The sequence below is a fragment of the Hippopotamus amphibius genome, chromosome 3, assembly GCF_030028045.1.
Source record: "Hippopotamus amphibius kiboko isolate mHipAmp2 chromosome 3, mHipAmp2.hap2, whole genome shotgun sequence".
Taxonomy (NCBI): Eukaryota; Metazoa; Chordata; class Mammalia; order Artiodactyla; family Hippopotamidae; genus Hippopotamus; species Hippopotamus amphibius.
This window is the reverse complement of record NC_080188.1, coordinates 137514802-137534146: the sequence shown is the minus strand read 5'-3', so window position 1 is coordinate 137534146 and position 19345 is coordinate 137514802. Positions and strand designations below refer to the sequence as shown.

Sequence of the window (19345 nt, the reverse complement as noted above, 5' to 3'; positions counted from 1 at the left end):
ATCAAAAAAAAAATGAAAAAGAAAGGAAGGAAACAATAGCAAAAATTAATGACACTAAAAGTTGGTTCTTTCAGAAGATAAACAAAATTGATAAACCATTAGCCAGACTCATCAGGAAAAAAAGGGAGAAGATGCAAATCAACAGAATTAGAAATGAAAAAGGAGAAGTAGCAACGGACACCACATAAATACAAAAGATCATGAGAGGCTGGCCGCCGCCTAAGGGGGCTGGGGCCGGGCCAAGCCGCCGCCGCTGTTGCCGGGATGCCACGGGTGTGCATCGGCCGCCTGAGCTACCAGGTCCAGGAGCGCGATGTGGAGCGCTTCTTTAAGGGCTACGGGAAGATCCTGGAGGTGGATCTGAAGAATGGTCGGTTATGTTCTGAACCCACACATGTTTTCGGAAGGACCAGATGGCTGACACTGGCTAATGGGAACCAAAAGACGAGTGAAAGTAACCTGGTTGTCACATACCCCAAGCTTAGAGGTGCTTCACCTGTCCCAAGATCAATTTCATTTTTCCTCTGGAGACTTTACCCCGCTGTATCAAAAAAATGTTAATACAGCCTGGCTTATCTGAGGTGGGGAAAGATCAAGTGCAGACTGAGCTGTGGCCAACGTGTACAGACCAGGAATCCACATTAGCTCTAAGCAGAGAACTCTTGGTGTGCGGGAACTGCCAGTTTGCCAATGTGAAAAGAGCCCCAGACTGGGTACTGGTGAGCCCTGAAGTCGCACCCCAGCTCTGCCACTCAGTGAGCACGGGGTAGATTTAAGGGCTCCGCCCTTAAAGTACAGTGCTGTTGACCCTAGTTTCAGGGTTCAAGCCACCCCATGGGTTAACTTCAACAGATGAAAATTTTTCCTTGGCTACAGCAACATCGCTAATCCTGACCAGCCATGGAGAGGTTCGGTTCTTGCAAGGAAAATGAGTGAATGTGGGAATGGCTCACCACATTGGGAAAACAAAACTCACATCCTGCTGATGGTTGGCTGAGGACTGTCATGTCCACATACAAAGAAAAGCATGTGGCACAGTTTTAGGACAAAGATATGGGTTTGTGGAGTTTGATGATCTGCGAGATGCAGATGATGCTGTATATGAACTGAATGGCAAAGACCTTTGTGGTGAGCGAGTAATTGTTGAGCATGCCCGCAGCCCACGACGAGATGGCAGTTACGGTTCTGGACGCAGTGGATATGGTTATAGAAGAAGTGGCCGAGATAAATATGGCCTTCCTACCCGCATAGAATACAGACTTATTGTGGAGAATTTGTCAAGTCGGTGCAGCTGGCAAGACCTAAAGGATTATATGAGTCAGGCAGGAGAGGTGACCTAGGCAGACGCTCACAAGGGACGCAAAAATGAAGGGGTGATTGAATTTGTGTCTTACTCTGATATGAAAAGAGCTTTGGAAAAGTTAGATGGAACTGAAGTCAATGGCAGAAAAATCAGATTAGTTGAAGACAAGCCTGGTTCTAGACGACGCCGGTGCTACTCCAGGAGCCGGAGTCACTCAAGGTCTCTCTCTCGAAGCAGACATTCTCGTAAGAGCAGAAGCCGAAGCGGCAGCAGCAAAAGCAGTCATTCTAAGAGTAGATCGCGATCCAGGTCAGGCTCCTGTTCCCGGAGCAAGAGCCGCAGCCGCAGCCAGAGCCGCAGCCGCAGCAAGAAGGAGAAGAGCCGCAGCCCCAGCAAGGAGAAGAGCCGCAGCCGCAGCCGCAGCGCCGACAAGTGCCGCAGCAAGAGCAAGGACCAGGCGGAGGAGAAGGTCCAGAACAACGACAGCACAGGCAAGTCCAAAAGCCGCAGCCCCAGCAGGCATAAAAGTAAGAGCAAGAGTAGAAGCCGCAGTCAGGAGAGGGGTGCGGAGGAGAAGCGGGGCAGCGTGAGCAGAAGCAGAAGCAAGGAGAAGAGCCGGAGCCAGGAGAAGAGCCTGCATAAGAGCCGCAGCCGCAGCCGCAGCCAAGGAGGGAGCCGCAGCCGCAGCCGCAGCAAAAGCAAGGACAAGAGGAAGGTGAGGAAGAGAAGCAGGGAGGAGAGCCGCAGCCGGAGCCGCAGCAAGAGCGAGAGGAGCCGAAAACGAGGCAGCAAGCGAGACAGCAAGTCAGGCAGCAGCAAGAAGAAGAAGGAAGACACCGACCGCTCCCAGTCCAGATCGAGATCCCGCTCGGGCTCGAAGGAGTGGGAACGTGCCAAGTCCGAGTCTGGCCAGAGGGAAGGCCGAGTGGAGAGTGAGGATGCTGGTGCCAATCAGGAGACCCGGTCCAGGTCGAGGTCCAATTCCAAATCAAAACCAAACCTTCCGTCAGAATCACGCTCCAGATCAAAGTCCGCGTCAAAAACCTGATCTCGGTCCAAGTCTAGATCCAGGTCTGGGTCCAGATCGCCCTCCCGGTCTAGATCTAGGTCCCACTCAAGGTCCTAACTGGCTACAACCACAGCTGGAACTACCCAAGAAGTCTTTTGTACATGTTTGGTAGCCGTAGCACAAGTGATTGAAGTAGAACATATGTCACTGCTGTACATTTTTAACTTCCCTAATGGTGTGTCTACAATTGTTAAATCTAAGTGCTTTCTCTCGGTAAAGCCTCCTGGCGTCAGGCCTTCCTGCTCGACTGAAAACAATCTTCTCTTTGAAAACCCCCTTTACTCATGGCCCACAGTAGAATATCCAAAATGCATTGGCTTTCAGGCCTGGCCTTTCCACAAGGGAGCTCAGTACCTGGATGGCTTTAAGGCTGGAATGATGACATAGGTAGGTATGGTGAGTTCAACTGTTTTGCCCTTGAATCGATGCCCTTTGATGTATGCCATTTAGTGAAAGTGCTAAGTCTTACGTTTCCTACCACTTTGGTTTCATATTTTGGGACTTAACAAAGTTGTGAATAGCACAGTCGAGGAAAATTGATACCTGCAGTAACCCATAGAAAATAAACTGTAGAGTTCCATATTCTGGTATTGTGATTATATTGTTTTATATTAAAAAAGAAAAGAAAAGAATTTTTTTAAATTTTATTTTTCCCCGTCTTGCAAAGTATAGTGACCCCTGTTTCCATTAAATTTGAATAAAGACTATTTTTGCTTAAAAAAAAAAAAAATCATGAGAGACTACTACAAGCAGCTATATGCCAATAAATTGGATAACCTGGAAGAAATGGATAAATTCTTAGAAAAATACAATCTTCCAAGACTGAACCAGGAAGAAATAGAAACTATGAACAGACCAATCACAAGGACGGAAATTGAGGCTGTGATTAAAAATCTCCCAACAAACAAAAGCCCAGGGCCAGATGGATTCACAGGCGGATTCTATCAAACATTTCGAGAAGAGTTAACACCTATCCTCCTCAAACTCTCCAAAATATAGCAGAAGGAGGAACACTCCCAAACTCATTCTATGAGGTCACCATCACACTGATACCAGAAGAGGCGAAGACATCACAAAAAATGAAAATTATAGGCCAATATCACTGATGAATATAGATGCAAAAATTCTCAACAAAATACTAGGTAACAGAATCCAACAACACATTAAAAAAATCATATACCATGATCAAGTGGGGTTTATCCCTGGGATGCAAGGATTCTTCAATATACACAAATCAATCAACGTGATACATCATATCAACAAATTGAAGGATAAAAACCATATGATAATCTCAATAGATGCAGAAAAAGCTTCTGACAAAATTCAACATCCATTTATGATCAAAACTCTCCAGAAAATGGGTATAGAAGGAAATTACCTCAATATAATAAAAGCCATATATGAGAAGCCAAGAGCCAGCATCATTCTAAATGGTGAAAAACTGAAAGAATTCCCTCTAAGAACAGGAACAAGACAAGGGTGCCCACTCTCACCATTATTATTCAACATAGTTTTGGAAGTTTTAGCCACAGCAATCAGAGAAGAAAATGAAATCAAAGGAATCCAAATTGGAAAAGAAGAAGTAAAATTAGCACTCTTTGCAGATGACATGATATTATACATAGAAAACCCTAAAGACTCTACCAGAAAACCACTAGCACTAATTGATGAATTTATTAAAGTAGCAGGATACAAAATTAATGCACAGAAATCTCTTGCATACCTATACACTAACAATGAAAGAGCAGAAAGAGAAATTAAGGAAACTCTCCCATTTACCACTGCAACAAAAAGAATAAAATACCTAGGAATAAACCTGCCGAAGGAGGCAAAAGACCTGTATGCAGAAAACTATAAGCCACTGATGAAAGAAATCAAAGATGACACAAACAGATGGAGGGACATACCATGTTCTTGGATTGGAAGAATCAACATTGGGAAAATAACTGTACTACCCAAAGCAATCTACAGATTCAATGGAATCCCTATCAAATTACCAATGGCATTTTTCACAGAACTAGAACAAGAAATCTTACGATTTGTATGGAAATGAAAAAGACCCTGAATAGCCAAAGCAATCTTGAGAAGGAAAGATGGAGTTGGTGGAATGAGGCTTCCTGACTTCAAACTATACTACAAGGCCACAGTGATCAAGACAGTATGGTACTGGCACAAAAATAGAAAGGAAGATCAATGGAACAGAATAGAGAACTCAGAGGTAAGCCCCAAGCACATATGGGCACCTTATCTTTGACAGAGGAGGCAAGAATATACAATGGAGAAAAGACAGCCTCTTCAATAAGTGGTGCTGGGAAAATTGGGCAGCAACATGTAAAAGAATGAAATTAGAATACTTCCTAACACCATACACAAAAATAAATTCAAAATTGGTTAAAGACCTAAATGGAAGGCCAGACACTATAAAACTCCTAGAGGAAAACATAGGCAGAACACTCTGTGACATACATCAAAGCAAGATCCTTTTTGACACACCTCCTAGAATCATGGAAATAAAATCAAGAATAAACACATGGGGCCTCATGAAACCTAAAAGCTTTTGCACAGTGAAAGAAACCATAAACAAGACAAGAAGACAACCCTCAGAATGGGAGAAAATACTTGCCAATGAAGCAACGGACAAAGGATTAATCTCCAAAATATACAAGCAGCTCATGCAGCTTAATACCAAAAATGCAAATAACCCAATCCACAAATGGGCGGAAGACCTCAATAGACGTTTCTCCAAAGAAGACCTACAGATGGCCAACAAACACATGAAAAGATGTTCAACATCACTAATCATCAGAGAAATGCAAGCCAAAGCCACAATGAGATATCACCTCACACTGGTCAGAATGGCCATCATCAAAACATCTAGAAACCACAAATGTTGGAGAGGGTGTGGAGAAAAGGGAACTCTCCTGCACTGTTGGTGGGAATGTAAGTTGGTACAGCCACTATGGCAAACAGTTTGGAGGTTCCTTAAAAAACTACAAATAGAACTACCATATGATCCAGTAATCCCAATACTGGGCATATACCCAGAGAAAACCATAATCCAAAAAGAAACATGCACCGTAATGTTTATTGCAGCACTATTTACAATAGCCAGGACATGGAAGCAACCGGAATGCCCATCAACAAATGAATGGATAAAGAAGATGTGGCATATATATACAATGGAATATTAATGAGCCATAAAAAGGAATGAAATGGAGCTATATGTAATGAGGTGGATAGACCTACAGTCTGTCATACAGAGTGAAGTAAGCCAGAAAGAGAAAAATAAATACTGTATGCTAACTCATATATACGGAATCTAAAAAAAAAAAAATGGTACTGATGAACCCAGTGACAGGGCAAGAATAAGGATGCAGATGCAGAGAATGGACTGGAGGACACAGGGTTGGGGGGGCAGGGGGGGCGAAGGGGAGGCTGGGACTAAGTGAGAGAGTAGCATAGACATATATTACTATCAACTGTGGAATGGATAGCCGGTGGGTTGTTGCTGTATAACAAGGGGAGATCAACTCGACGATGGGTGATGCCTTAGAGGGCCGGGATGGGGAGGGTGGGGGGGAGTCATGGGAGGGAGGGATTATGGGGATGTGTGTATAAATACAGCTGATTGACTTTGGTGTACCTCAAAAAAAATAAACACATATTGGGAAAGAGGAAAGGTCTCAAATCAATAACCTAATGTTCCACCTTAAGAAACTGAAAAAAAGATAAGTTAAATCTAGTGTAAGAAGAAGAAAGAAAATAATGATAACAGTCTAAACCAATATAATAAAAAGGAGAATAATAATAGATAAAATCAATGAAACAAAAGCTTGTTCTTTGAGAATAAAATCCCCAATAAAAAAAATCCACAAACAATAAATGCTGGAGAGAGTGTGGAGAGAAACCCTCCTACACTGTTGGTGGAGTGTAAATTGGTGCAGCCACTGTGGAAAACAGTATGGAGGTTCTTTAAGAAACTAAAAATAGAGCTACCATATGAGCCTGCAATCCCACTCCTGGGCATATACCTAGAGAAAAACATGGTCCAAAAGGATACATGCACCCCAACGTTCACTGCAGCACTGTTTATAATAGCCAAGACATGGAAGCAACCTAAATGTTCATCAACAGAACAGATAAAGAAGATGTGGTACATGTATATGATGGAATATTGCTCAGCCATTAAAAAGAATGAAACAATGCCATTTACAGCAACATGGATGAACCTAGAGATTGTCATACTGAGTGAAGTCAGACAGAGAAAGAGAAACATATGATATCATTTATAAGCAGAATCAAAAAATGATACAAATGAACTTATTTACAAAACAGAAACAGACTCGCAGACTTAGAGAATGAATTTACAATTACCGGGGGTGGGGGAAGGGTGGGGGGAGGGACAGTTAGGGAGTTTGGGATTGACATGTACACACTGCTATATTTAAGATGGATAACCAACATTTCCTGTATAGCACAGGAAACTCTGCTCAATATTCTGTTACAACCTAATTGGGAAAAAAGAATTTGAAAAAGAATAGATAAATGTGTAACTCAATCACTTTGTTGTACACCTGAAACTAACACAACATTGTTAATCAACTTTATTGCAATACAAAATAAAATGTTAAAAAAAAAAACTTCTCACTACCCTCTCCAGGTTGGGATACACAGTTTTAAGGGCATTAGCCCACTGTGTCCTCCTTTGCTTGGCAAAGTAATAAAGCTATTCTCTTCTACTTCACCCCAAAATAAATAAATAAATACCTGATATTAATAAATAAAAAATAAATACCTTATATATAAAATATAAAAAGTGAACCAATAAAATGAAAAAGAGAATAGCAATAGACAAAATGAATGAAACAAAAGCTTGTTCTTTGAGACTATCAATAAAACTCATAAGCTTCTACACAGATTGATCCCAATCAAAGAGAGAAGATGCAAACAACCAACATCAGAATGAGAGACTGGGTATCACAATAGAGCCTATAGAATTAAAAGGATAACAAAGGAATACTATGAACAACGTTATGCCAACAAATTCAGCAACCTAGATGAAATGGTACAAATTTCTTTTAAAAGGCATAATCTACTGAAGCGCTCTCAAAAAGAAGTAGATAATCTGAAGAGTCTTAAACCTATTAGAGAGATTGCATTTGTAAGTAAAAATCTTTCCATGAAGAAAACTCCAGATAACTTCACGGGCAAATTCTACCAAACATTTGAGGAAGAAATAATACCAATTCTACACAAACTCTTCTTCAAAAAAGAAATTGATGAAAAGTAGGAAGGAATAATATGAATGTGTTACCTTACGTGGCAAAGGGGACTTTGTAGAAGTGATTAAACTAAGAATCTTAGGATGGAGAGATTATTCTGCGTTATTCTAGTGGACCCAATGTAATCACAAGAGTCCTTGTAAGTGAAAGAGAGAGGCAGAAAATGTAGGATGAGAGAGAGAGATTAGAAGATATTGCACTTCTGGTTTTGAAGATGAAAGAAGGGGCTGTGAGCCAAGGAACTCAGGCAGCCCTCAGAAGCCAGAAAAGGCAAAGAAACTGATTCTCTCCTAGAACCTCCAGAAGGAAGTTGCCCTGCCAATACCTTGATTTTAGTCCAGTAAGATTAATTTTGGACTTTTGATCTCCAGAACTGTACGATAATAAATTTTTGTTAACACTAAACCTGTGTTAGTTTGTTCAACAGTAATTAGAAAAACTCATACTGTAAAGAGGGAACACTTCCAACTTATTCTATGAAGCCTGCATTATCTTGATAGCACAACCAGATGATGACATTACAACAAAGAAACCACAGAATATAAGCACAAAATGTCACTACCACATTTTAGCAAGCCCAATCTAACAACATATAAAGAAGATAATTCATCATGACCAAACGGGGTTTAACCCAGGAAAGCTATTATGGTTTAATTCTCCATTGCTTTTCCAATCTGCTCCAAGTTCCTTTAAAAGACCTGGCCTCCAGCAGCGCATCCTATACCATCTTCTGTCTTTCCCCATTCCATCCCTAACTTAGGATTTATCTGCATCAGCCTTCTCTCCATTTCCTAAATATAAGGTACCTCCATATGCTCATGCCTTTGCCCATGCTAGTCCCCTGCAAACACTGTCCTCTCTCGCCCTCTCAATGGGGAACACTTATTCATCCTTCACATCCTAGAACAGATAACATCTTCTATTCTGAGAAAAATTCCCCTTCCGCCTCATGCTCCTCCTCCCCATCTTTCCTATCTCTCCCACAGCATGCTATTATGACTTCTATTACAGGAATTCACCTTCTATTATATTATTTCTTTCTTTCTAGACTGTGAGTTCCACCAGGGCGAGAATGGTATCCGATGCACCTTTGAATCCTCAATAGCTAGCACAGTGCCTGGCATGTGGGAGACCCTTCATAAATTATTGGTCAATAAACAGCTTAGTAGAGAATAGTTGACAGTCGCTTGAGAAAGAGTCTAGCGTTTTACACGACAGAGACAATTAATCCAAAAGGAAGAAAGTATCCTCAGAAAGGCTTGGAAGGGTTCCAAAAACAAACACATCATCCTTTCCACTCAAAATTACATCTTCTGGCTTACATGTGTTCAGAGTCCCACCATGTCCAAGCATTTATACATATAATATTCTATTTGAGGGCAATGAGCAAGATGTGATTAATCCCATTTTTCTGATGAAGAAGCTGAGGCCCAGGAAGGGTAAATTATTCACCCAAGATTATGGTATGAGAAACTGGAAGAGCATTAAGATCCACTCCCTACCTGGCTGACAGTGCCCTACTCTGACTGCTCCTTTGAGCATATGCCACAGTCGTCCACCCCTGCCTGAAGGAAGTAAAAATTAATAAGGCCTTTGTGCTGTATTTCTGAATTGCCTGCCCTCTGGATGACTTCCACCATGAGTAAAGGTGCTGGAAGTCTCCCCAGCCCTGTACTATGCTCCTCTGACCACCAGACCTTCTAGGCACTGCTTTCAACTCCAACAAAGCACGCAGCTTCCTTCACTTCTCTGCCCAAAACACTAATAAAAATGGAAAAGAGAATGTTTGAATTGAAGTTTAATAGGTATAGCCAGACAGGCCAACAGCCTAGTGAGCCTTTCCCATTTTACATCTTGGAAATCATCTACTCTCCCAGACACAGCCTGCCAGTTCCATGATGATGATGTCTTTCACCTTGGGAGAATTAGGGATCACTGCCCCAGCCTAACATGGCTGGGGGTGATCCCTTTCTTCTTGTCTGACATGTATCTTACCACACTAATTTCCCCAGTCTGTCTTTTGGTTTTTATCATTTCTGTTTATATATCTTCTTTACACATTCTGCTCAATTGTCTCCATGTTGCCCTGAAACTTGGGTAAAGGAGATAAAAATCTCTTTCGCTTTTGCCTCTACTCCTTACCTTGAGAATTTCCTTTAGATTGTCTCTTTGCAGGTCCCATTACTCTCTGCCATCTAGAAAAGGAGCTGAATTCCCTCCTATTGATCATTTTTTCATTTGTTTAATGTCATATTTTAATTTCTTCCCCTTTGAGGAGGAAATTGCTCAATCTCTTTATACCTTTGCAAAATTTCTCAGTTTTGCATTTATTTTAGTTATTACCATAGATAGCATGCTTAGAAAGATGCTGTCCCTAAGGAGTGGGCTTTGGTCTCCAACAACCAAGAAGAACAAGCAATAACCTTTGTGTAATGCTTTCCAGCATGAAAATTGAGTCACAAAATCTGAGGACACAAGCAGAGAGAGCTTTAAGCCCCCTAAAATAGTAAGAGTAATAATATCTGACAAAGTGATAACCTTTCATATATGTACACTATCCAACTGATGGCCCTCCTCAAGCCTTAACATCCATATAAAGTAAGTAGGGCAGGGCACTTTCCAGCAATAATAAAAAAGAATTACTTACTCCAATGGTATGTACTCACAAAGATTTCTGCCCTTGTGTTTTGTTTGTTTTTGCCATATTGCATGTGACCTGGTGTACTCAGGTCTTCCTTCTCCTTGAGCAAGAAGGACTGGATTGGCTCAAATGCTTACCTATGCCCTCAGAAAATTAATTCACTTTTCCAAGGTTTCTGTCAATTCCGGGAGGTTTATGTCTTCGAAGCCTCCTCTGACTCTGACTCCATGTCACTTCTCAACTCTTGGTCTCATTCTAACTCATACAGTTGCTTGCACTTTGACCCAGGCATGGGATTCAGCCCTATTCTTTAATTTACACACACAAGCACGCGCACACACACACACGCGTGCGTGCAATGTCTTTGGAAATAAGGAAGACTATATTAAAGGTTTGTGGGCAAAGAGGAGTGGGTTTTTTTACATGAAAGAAGAATATAAACTTTCGAAAACTGGACATTAGATCTCCCTGTTCTAATGGGTAGATCTTCCTACCCATTTGGGCATGCCAGCCTTTCTCTCCTCCTTCCCCAGTCTTCCCTTTGCTCCACTCTCTTCCCACCTCCCAAATTCATATTCCTTTCTGTGGGAGAACCAACTACCATCTTTTTACCAGTTCTCAAGTTTCTGTTGTCAAATTCTTATCTTTTGCCCCAAGCAGTATATCAAGGTGTTTCCCAAAACAAAAACAGGATGAAATCTGGAGATAGCCATGAAGATCATCGTTTTGAATTACAAATACAAACAAGGAAACGGAGGCTCAAAGGCTTTATGTGACTGCCTGAGACTCGAGAGTTGGTACCACTTCCAATCCTCTGTCAACTGAAAGACACAAATCTTCAAAGACATGACTTTCCAATAAAGCTCCCAGTGCCAGGCTGTGGGCCTACTTTAAGATGCAATCAATTGTCCTTCAAACATTTTGAGGAAACAACATGGCCTTCTCCACCTAGCTCCATAGGGTGTTTGTAAAATGGAATTAGGATGTGTGACCTGCTTGATACTTGTCTCTTGTTGGTACGGGATTGTGGGTGTTGCTTCCAACTGCCTCAGGAAGTGTAAACACTAAGTTATTTTGCTTCCATTGTGTGTGATACTTACTGAGCATTACAGATAAAATTAGTCTCTGTTCCAGTATATACCCGATTTAAAGAGCTTCTCTGTTTTTCTCCTTCCCTTCTGTATTGTGTTCTTCCTATACTACTCATTCTCTTTATTATAATGTGATTTGGTCTTGCTTTCCACTCACAGTTGCCAGCAGTAATAAAAATAAATACTTATTCCGAATGGTAAATGCTTACTAAGAATTCTACCCTCATCTTGTATTTATTTAGCCTGGACTGAGCCCCGGGTTGAATTTTCTGAGTAAATACTGCACACATTGGAGCACCCTGCACAACCAGTCCCTGGGGATCCACACACCAGCTCCTCACAACTTCCTGTGATATCTCCAGACACATGTCCCCAACGCAATTTGGATGGGACAGTCCAGAAGGGGTAGGACCTGAGACTAAGGAGGAGATCCCAATGCTGGTGCTGAGAGAAATGTGTCTCATCCCACAGGGACAGCACGGTGGCAGGAAGGCCTGGCTTCACCAGAACCTCTAGTGGAATGACGGATGTGTCCTGGCAGGGGGCAAAGGGGGGCAAATCCAGGAGCAGCGTGAGGGGAATGCTTGAGCAAGTATCAGGGTTCAATCACAAGGTGGAGTTTGGGGATCTCCCTCAAACCCAGGGGGCAAGGGAGTGTCCAGAGTGAGTATCCAGATGGACTGGGATATTGGGCAGGTTACCAAGATGAAGCCCTCACCTCATTCAACAAAGATTTTATGAAAAACCACTGTGTATTGGGTATTGCTTTGAAGGCTGGGGAAAGAGCAATGACAAAAGTAAACATGGTTCCTAACCTCATGGAGCTTATAATCTAGTGAGGAAGACAGATCATAATTAAATAATCCCAGAAATGATTAGTTGCTCATATCACATGTGCTGTGAGGAAAAAGTACAGAGGGCTTTAAGGACGCACAGTAGTGAGCCCTTGCTGGGCCTGGGAGGCCAAAAGCATTGCTGAGGGAGTGGCATTTAGGTTGAACTTGGAAAGATATGTTGGCTACATGAAAGACATTCATCAGAGAGGAAAGACCTCAAAGAAGAGGGAAATCAGCATGTACTGAGCTGTCCTGCATTCAGTAAGTATCTATTAAGCACCCACTACATGCTGGCATTTGGGATATATTAGCGAACAAAAAGGCAAAGATCCCTGCCCTCATGGAGCTTACATGTTTGCAGAATGTGAAAGTGCAAAACACGTGAGGTGAAAACTGGGCAATGCTAATCACCTCAATGTGGCTAAATGTAAATGAGAGAGCTTGCAGATTAGGCTGCAGGTAGGAGCGGGCCACATTACACAGTCTTTTCCATCACACAGAGGAGCATGAGATCACAAGGAACACACTTCCCTGGATTCTGCAGTCGTGAGGGCAACATCTTACTCATCTTTGTACCTCCAGCACCTAATACAGTGCCTGACAGATGGCAGTGGCTCGGCACATGAATGAATGAACGAATGACTTTAGACAGGCCAGTGAACAATGAGAAGTACGTTTTAGAAAGATGATTCTTGGTGGGAGGGAGATAAATTAGGAGTTTGAGATTAACACATGCACACTACTGTGTATAAAATAGATAAACAACAAGGACCTACTATATAGCACAGGGAGCTACATTCAATGTCTTGTAATAACCTACAGTGGACAAGAACCTGAAAAGAAGATGAGTATATATATATACATATATTCTTTTTCAGATCACTTTGCTGCACACCTGAAGCTAACACAACATTGTAAATTAACTATACTTTAATTTTTAAATATAGATTAAAAAAAAGATAATCCTCAGCGTAATATAGAAGATGGATTGAGACGAGGAGACCAGCTGGAAGGAGTTGCAATTGTCCAGGTCAGTAGTTGCCATGTTGTTTTGCCTGTTTATCTATAAATTATATACATCAGTACTAAAATACACATAAAAATAGGAATTTTATTATTTTCTTCCTCTGCTCCAGTGGAGATTGTTCTGGAGACTGGTGCTCTGGATGATGAGGCTTGAATGGTGAAGGAGGCAAAGGAGATGGAGAGGGGCGTGTTGGAGGACAAGGGGGGTCTGCCTCCCACATAGCACAAGAGCTGGAAGGCGGCCAGTCCTAAGAGAAGGAACACACGTGGACAGACAATGGTGCTGAACTGATGCTCCAACAAATTCTACTATCTGACCCACATGGTGGAATCTGGTCAAACACACCTCATCCAAGATTAGCTGGTGTTTGGCAGGATAACCAAGGGTGAGGTAAGAAGGCAGAAGAAGGGAAGGTGTCTAGAAGAAATGTGGTTGAGGCCAATGCAAATCCAGAGAAGGTGACTGTCTTCCACTGAGGGTGTTTACCCACCTGGATCTACCTGTGAGTGGAAATCTCACCTGGGGCTTCAAGCTGTGAAATCAATTTATAGTTTATCCCCTCTGGTCTTGAAGCCAAAACAGAAAACAGAGGGTCAGTAGCCAGAAGGTCCATCCACGCTGATGGTTCACCCACTCTGGAAATTCCTATAGGCAAAAATGGTATTTTCTCTGTCTGTCCAGACTCACACTGCCCATCACCTACGCTGGTGAGGATGGTCACTACCATTCATTGAGTACCCACCATGTGCCAGGCACTGACCTAGGAAATTTACATTTAGTTAATGCTCACAGCAGCCCTGTAAAGGAGACATTGTGCTCTCCCTGTTCTCATGCTGTAGACAAGGAAAATGAGGATTAGGGACAACGACATTGTACCACTAGTACTTGTCCAAACTGAGATTAGAACCCAGGTTTGTCTGACTTCAACTGCATTAGCTTTCCACTGTACCTTCCTCTGCCTCAGGTAGTCACTGGGAGCCGTGGGCCCTGGTCCTAGCCTCCCTTTTTGGCCTCATCATTCCCCTTGCCTGCCCTCCCAGGTGCTACGCTCAGCAGCACTAAATTTCCTGCTGCTCCCTTACACACCATCCTCTCCATCATGCTTCTCAACTTGAATGCCAATGCTGCGGGTTCACAGACCACGTTTTGAATAACAAGGACCTAGAAACTGACTACAAATGCAGAATCTCATTTCTGCCCCACCTCAGACCTGCTGAATCAGAATCTTTAACAAGATCCCCAGGGGATTTATATGTGCATTATACTTTAAGCAGCACTGGTCTCAGCACGAAATACCCTTTCCTTTGCTTCACACCAGACCACCCTTTACAATATCATTTGAGCATTTACTATGTGCCTGGCACTGTGGTTAGAACTGAAGGCACAAAGTCAAATTAAATATGAGGTACAAACTTAAGATGATGATAATGTATTCTTGAGAAAGACATGCAAATAAATAGTATGTTGTAAAGGGTGAGTGCTATGAACAAGGTAAGAACAGGATGTAGTATCTTACAAACCTCACTATCTCTAAGCACCATCACAATACCAGATACCAAGAAAAGGCTCAATGATATTTCTGGAAGGGAAGGGAAGGGACAGAAAGGAAAGGAAGGAGAAATGATAGAAGGAATTGCACTGAACTATAATTTCTAGAGAATTGCCTGGCAGTCCAGTGGTTAGAACTCTGCGCTTCCACTGCAGGTGGCACGGGTTCATTTCCTAGTCAGAGAACTAAGATCCCGCAAGCCACTAGGCAGGGTCTAAAATGAATAAATGAATTAAATAAACTATAATTTCTAAAATGACAACTCAAACAAGATATACCCATCAGAGACTTCCCCACAGGGTATCTTTACTTGGACATTTGGATACCTGATTTCAAGACCACTGTAGCTCCCAATCCACCAAACTCTCCTTTTCTTATCTGATTCACTTCGACAACGGTGTTATCATTCATTAAACAACCAGCCTAGGAATCTGGATTTATCCTTGAATCTTCCCCTCCTTTGATCTTTCTATAAAGCTGTTAAAAAATGCTATTACTCTATTCATTCATGCATTAGTTACTCCGTGTCCAATGTATGTTCTGAGTAGGAGGTCAGGGGTTGACAAGATCATTTCTAGCTAAAGTGCTTGCAGAAGTTCTCATGAGAGTCAGGGAATCAGAGTGTGTGGTCAGACAGAGATCTGAATCTTGGCCCAGCCACTTGCTAGTTGTAACCTTGGGGCAGTCCCCTACACTCTTTGCACCACTGTCTGTAAAAGAGGATAAGGATATTATTACCCCACAAACTTAGGTAAAGAATAAATGAGACATACACCATTGCTATTATTATCATTAATAATTGCAGGGTGGGATACGAACCTGCAGTTGACGACACAGCTTAAACAAAGACAGAGGAGAGGACAGGATGGAGACCTGTCGAGGGAATGGTGAGGCATCTGCTTGGACTGAGGCCCAGGGTACAATAGAAGCTGGGGGAAAAGGGCTAGAACAGCTGCTTGGGGTCCCATCGTGGAGCACTTCAATACCAACTCAAGAGATCTGCGGTGAATTTGATAGTAACAAAAAACCACTGAAAGTTTCTACAACAGGGGAAATCACGATGAAAACTTGCTCTACCTTGATGTGTGGGAGGAGAGTGGCAAAGATGGGAAGGGAGGAATCTTCAGCTAGAAACGGGTAGTCAGGAGGACACACTGGCTTGCAAGAAGAGAGGTGTCAACTCATTGAGATGAAGAAGCTGGCAGTATGTCCAAACGGAAACATCTAGTAGGCAGACGCACATGCTGGCCTTGAATTCAGGAAATGTTTGGGCTGGAGTGACAAACTTGGAAGACATTGTAGGAAATAATAGTTAAAACCAACTGCGCTGAGGGAGTTCGGGCAGGAGAGGAGGGATCCTCAGGAAATACTACCCTGGGGGAGCAAGGGAAAGCAAAGAGGAGTCAGAGAAGACAGAAGGAGAATTGGGAATTGCAGAATCATGGAATTAAAAGAAGAGCATCAAGTCCTGCAGATTAAGGACTGAGAAAAGGACTCTGTGGCAGAGAGAGGCACAAGTGACCTTCAACAGGACAGCTCACAAACTAAGGCATTCTTGGTAGTCGCTGCAGCCTATCCTAATGTGAGGCAGGTAGGAAAGGCTGGATAAATATTGGCTACTTGAAACAGTTGCCACTCCTTGGGCTCAGCGCATTCAGCAAAGCAGCCTGACTCCATTACCAGGGCCCACTTCCTGTAGAGCTTCTTAGCGGAGCCTGAAGGAGAAACCAGTTACTCTGACTTGGAGTGGTGGTAGGAGGATTTTATCCCTCCTCACTCCCCAAAAGAGTTGTTTCTTTAATCCTGTTCTCTTGAACTTTGAGGATTCATTTAACCCCTTGCCTGCCTTCAGACCTTCTCAGCTAGATAGAAATTATCTCCCTTTTAAGCAGTTCCAGAGGTAATTCTTCAATAATTTTGGTAGTCTGTTCTACAGTTTCTGAAAACTCTTTGTGACCCAGAGTTTCTAAAAAGCTCACTTGACAAATTGAGTAATGAGTCAACTGATAGGAAAAATGAAGTCAGAGATCGCCCTGCTTCTGGAAAGGCAGAGCATGGGATCATTGGAAGCTGAGGGAGTGGATTGTAAAGGGGGTGCAGAGGCCAACATCCTGGAGAGTGTGCTCTAGGGCTCTAACTCTGGGAACTGAGGGGCTCTGTCATGCCCAAGAACATCAGAAGCACGAAGTACAAAGGAGGATTTGTGCTGTGCCCTGAGAATAAACTCGAGTGAAGTTATTCACAAGGAATGATTGTCATTGAGGTCCTGTCATTGAAGTTTTTCCATTTCTTGGTGCCTTGGACTGATAACCCTTGAGAGGGAGTATAGTGCTCAAAGACAAAGGGCATCACTTTTACATTAAGGAGGGATGCTGGGGGGGAAATAGTGGCAGGACGAAGAGGTACCATGCAGAAAGAAGTATTGATAAGGTAAAAATATATATGCTGGTTGTAGGTAAGGAGACAGCCCTAATAGTTGTTATGGGAAATAGTATTTTACCAGATTAAAAAAGTAAATTTAGTCATTCAAACATTTATTGAGCAGCTCCTAGGTGCCAGGCACTAGGCTGGGCAGCGGGGCGTGATGACACATCCTCTTGGGGAGTGTATAGCCTATTGAGGGAGACAGGTGTGAGCAGACAACTGTGAAACAGCAGGCAAGGTGCTAACAGAGGCAGGTACATGATGCTAATAGAGGCAGGGGAGACTGACTTTGCCAGGAGAGAAAGAGAAACTTAGAAGAGCAGCACGAGAGACATGCACTTCTGAGGACTTTGGTTTGAACTGCATGTAGAGGCCCATTGGCATTTGCAGACTGAATGTTCATGGATGAAAACAGTCTCCACTGAGTGATCTGAAAGGTCCCTGTAGGGCGGTGATTTGCTGAGACACAAATCTGAATGGCCTGCCAGGAGGCCAGAGCATACTTGTCAGCTACTTACTAGTGAATGGACCACGCCCAACACCTGGCATTTGTGCCCCAGCACAGCTTAGCTCTTCTCTTTGACATCTATGTAGTAATTCTCACACTGTGATTAACTTTTTTTTCTTTGCAGAGTCAGATAAATATGGAGTTAATAAGGTACAGATGTAATGAAGTAAAGAATTTATTTTAATAGCAAAATTTACTTAAGTAGCTTTAGAAATTACCCTGGCCCCATATTTATAGAACCATTAAGAGTCTAAAAAAAACCCTTACATTTTTCAGTTACACTTTTTATAGTGGAAATTATATGTCATGGTGACATTCATGATTCTGGAGACTCATGAAGGTCATGGATGAACACTTTGAGAATGTCAAGGGTCCAGGTCTGTGAATAATGAGTTATGTTTTATTGGCATTCTACTGGATGTAACAAAATCTCATTTTAAGTTTGAAAAATAAGATATATTCTCCTTTATATGATTTCCCTATAATCTGGAGAAGGCTACTATTGCCCTTCCCTATTTATGAAGGCTTACCATGTATTACCAAAAGACAAAGGATAATATTTTTCCACAAAATTGCAGCCTGACAAGCAACTCAAATCAACAAAGATAACTAAATTTCCTCAACTGAATGCTTTTCTCTTGGTCTATTTCTTGGAACTTAATAACCACTGAAACTCAAACTCTGGCCCCCTCCCCAAAATACACTCCAAGTAACTCAAACTTAACATGACAACACACAACCTCAATCTGCTTCCTCTTCTGTCACCTTGTTTTGGCTCTTAGGATCATGTGTATTTAATTGCTGCAGCTGGAGAACTCAGAGTTGGCCAGACTCTTCCCCCAACATCTAATCAGTTACCAAGTAAATTGATTTTACCTCTTAAATGACTCTCAAATGCAGTCAGGCCTTTCCAGTCCCATGGCACTGCCCTAGTTCAGGGCCAAATCATCTGTCATCACAATATCCTGACACAGTGCCTCAAGCCTGTCCTTCTTCTATCCTCCAAATTGATAGAGAGTAATTTTTCTCAAAATGCAAATCTTGCATTCATTAGTTTCCACTGACGATCAAAATACAGTCCCATCAATAACTGGTTCCTGGACAGTGAGTCTGCTGCCCATGGTCTATACATAACGCTTTGAGAACTGCATTGACTGTGAGCTGTTTATCTCCCTAAACATGCTGTGCTCTTTCATACCTCTATGCATTTTTGCATTTGCCCAACTCTTGTCCTGTGCTACCCTTTCACTCTTCTACTCTTAGCGAACCTCTAACAGAACTTCCAGATCCAATTCAAAGGTCACTACTGCAAAAGAGGCAGGTGTAAATCTCTCAGTGGCTCTCCTCTCTGGGCTCCTGTGGCCCTGAATACACACTATTAAAACATGTGTCATAGCTGAGATGAACTGAGAGAGTAGCATAGACATATATATACTACCAACTGTAAAATAGATAGCCAGTGGGAAGTTGCTGTATAACAAAAGGGAGTTCAACTCAAAGATGGAAGATGCCTTAGAGAACTGGGACGGGGAGGGTGGGGGGAGTCGAGGGAGGGAGGGAATATGGGGATATGTGTATAAAAACAGATGATTGAACTTGGTGTACCCCCCCAAAA

The 19345-nt window shown here is 42.4% G+C and overlaps 1 protein-coding gene across 1 annotated transcript; it reads left to right on the top strand.

The window, feature by feature from the left end:
- The first annotated feature begins 264 nt into the window (after nucleotides 1–264).
- LOC130848803 (serine/arginine-rich splicing factor 4-like) lies at nucleotides 265–2527 on the top strand. The gene is given in 2 exon segments (XM_057727192.1): nucleotides 265–354; nucleotides 999–2527. Coding segments are annotated over 2 exon segments (1443 nt in total). The 3' UTR covers nucleotides 2352–2527.
- Nucleotides 2528–19345: the final 16818 nt, after the last annotated feature.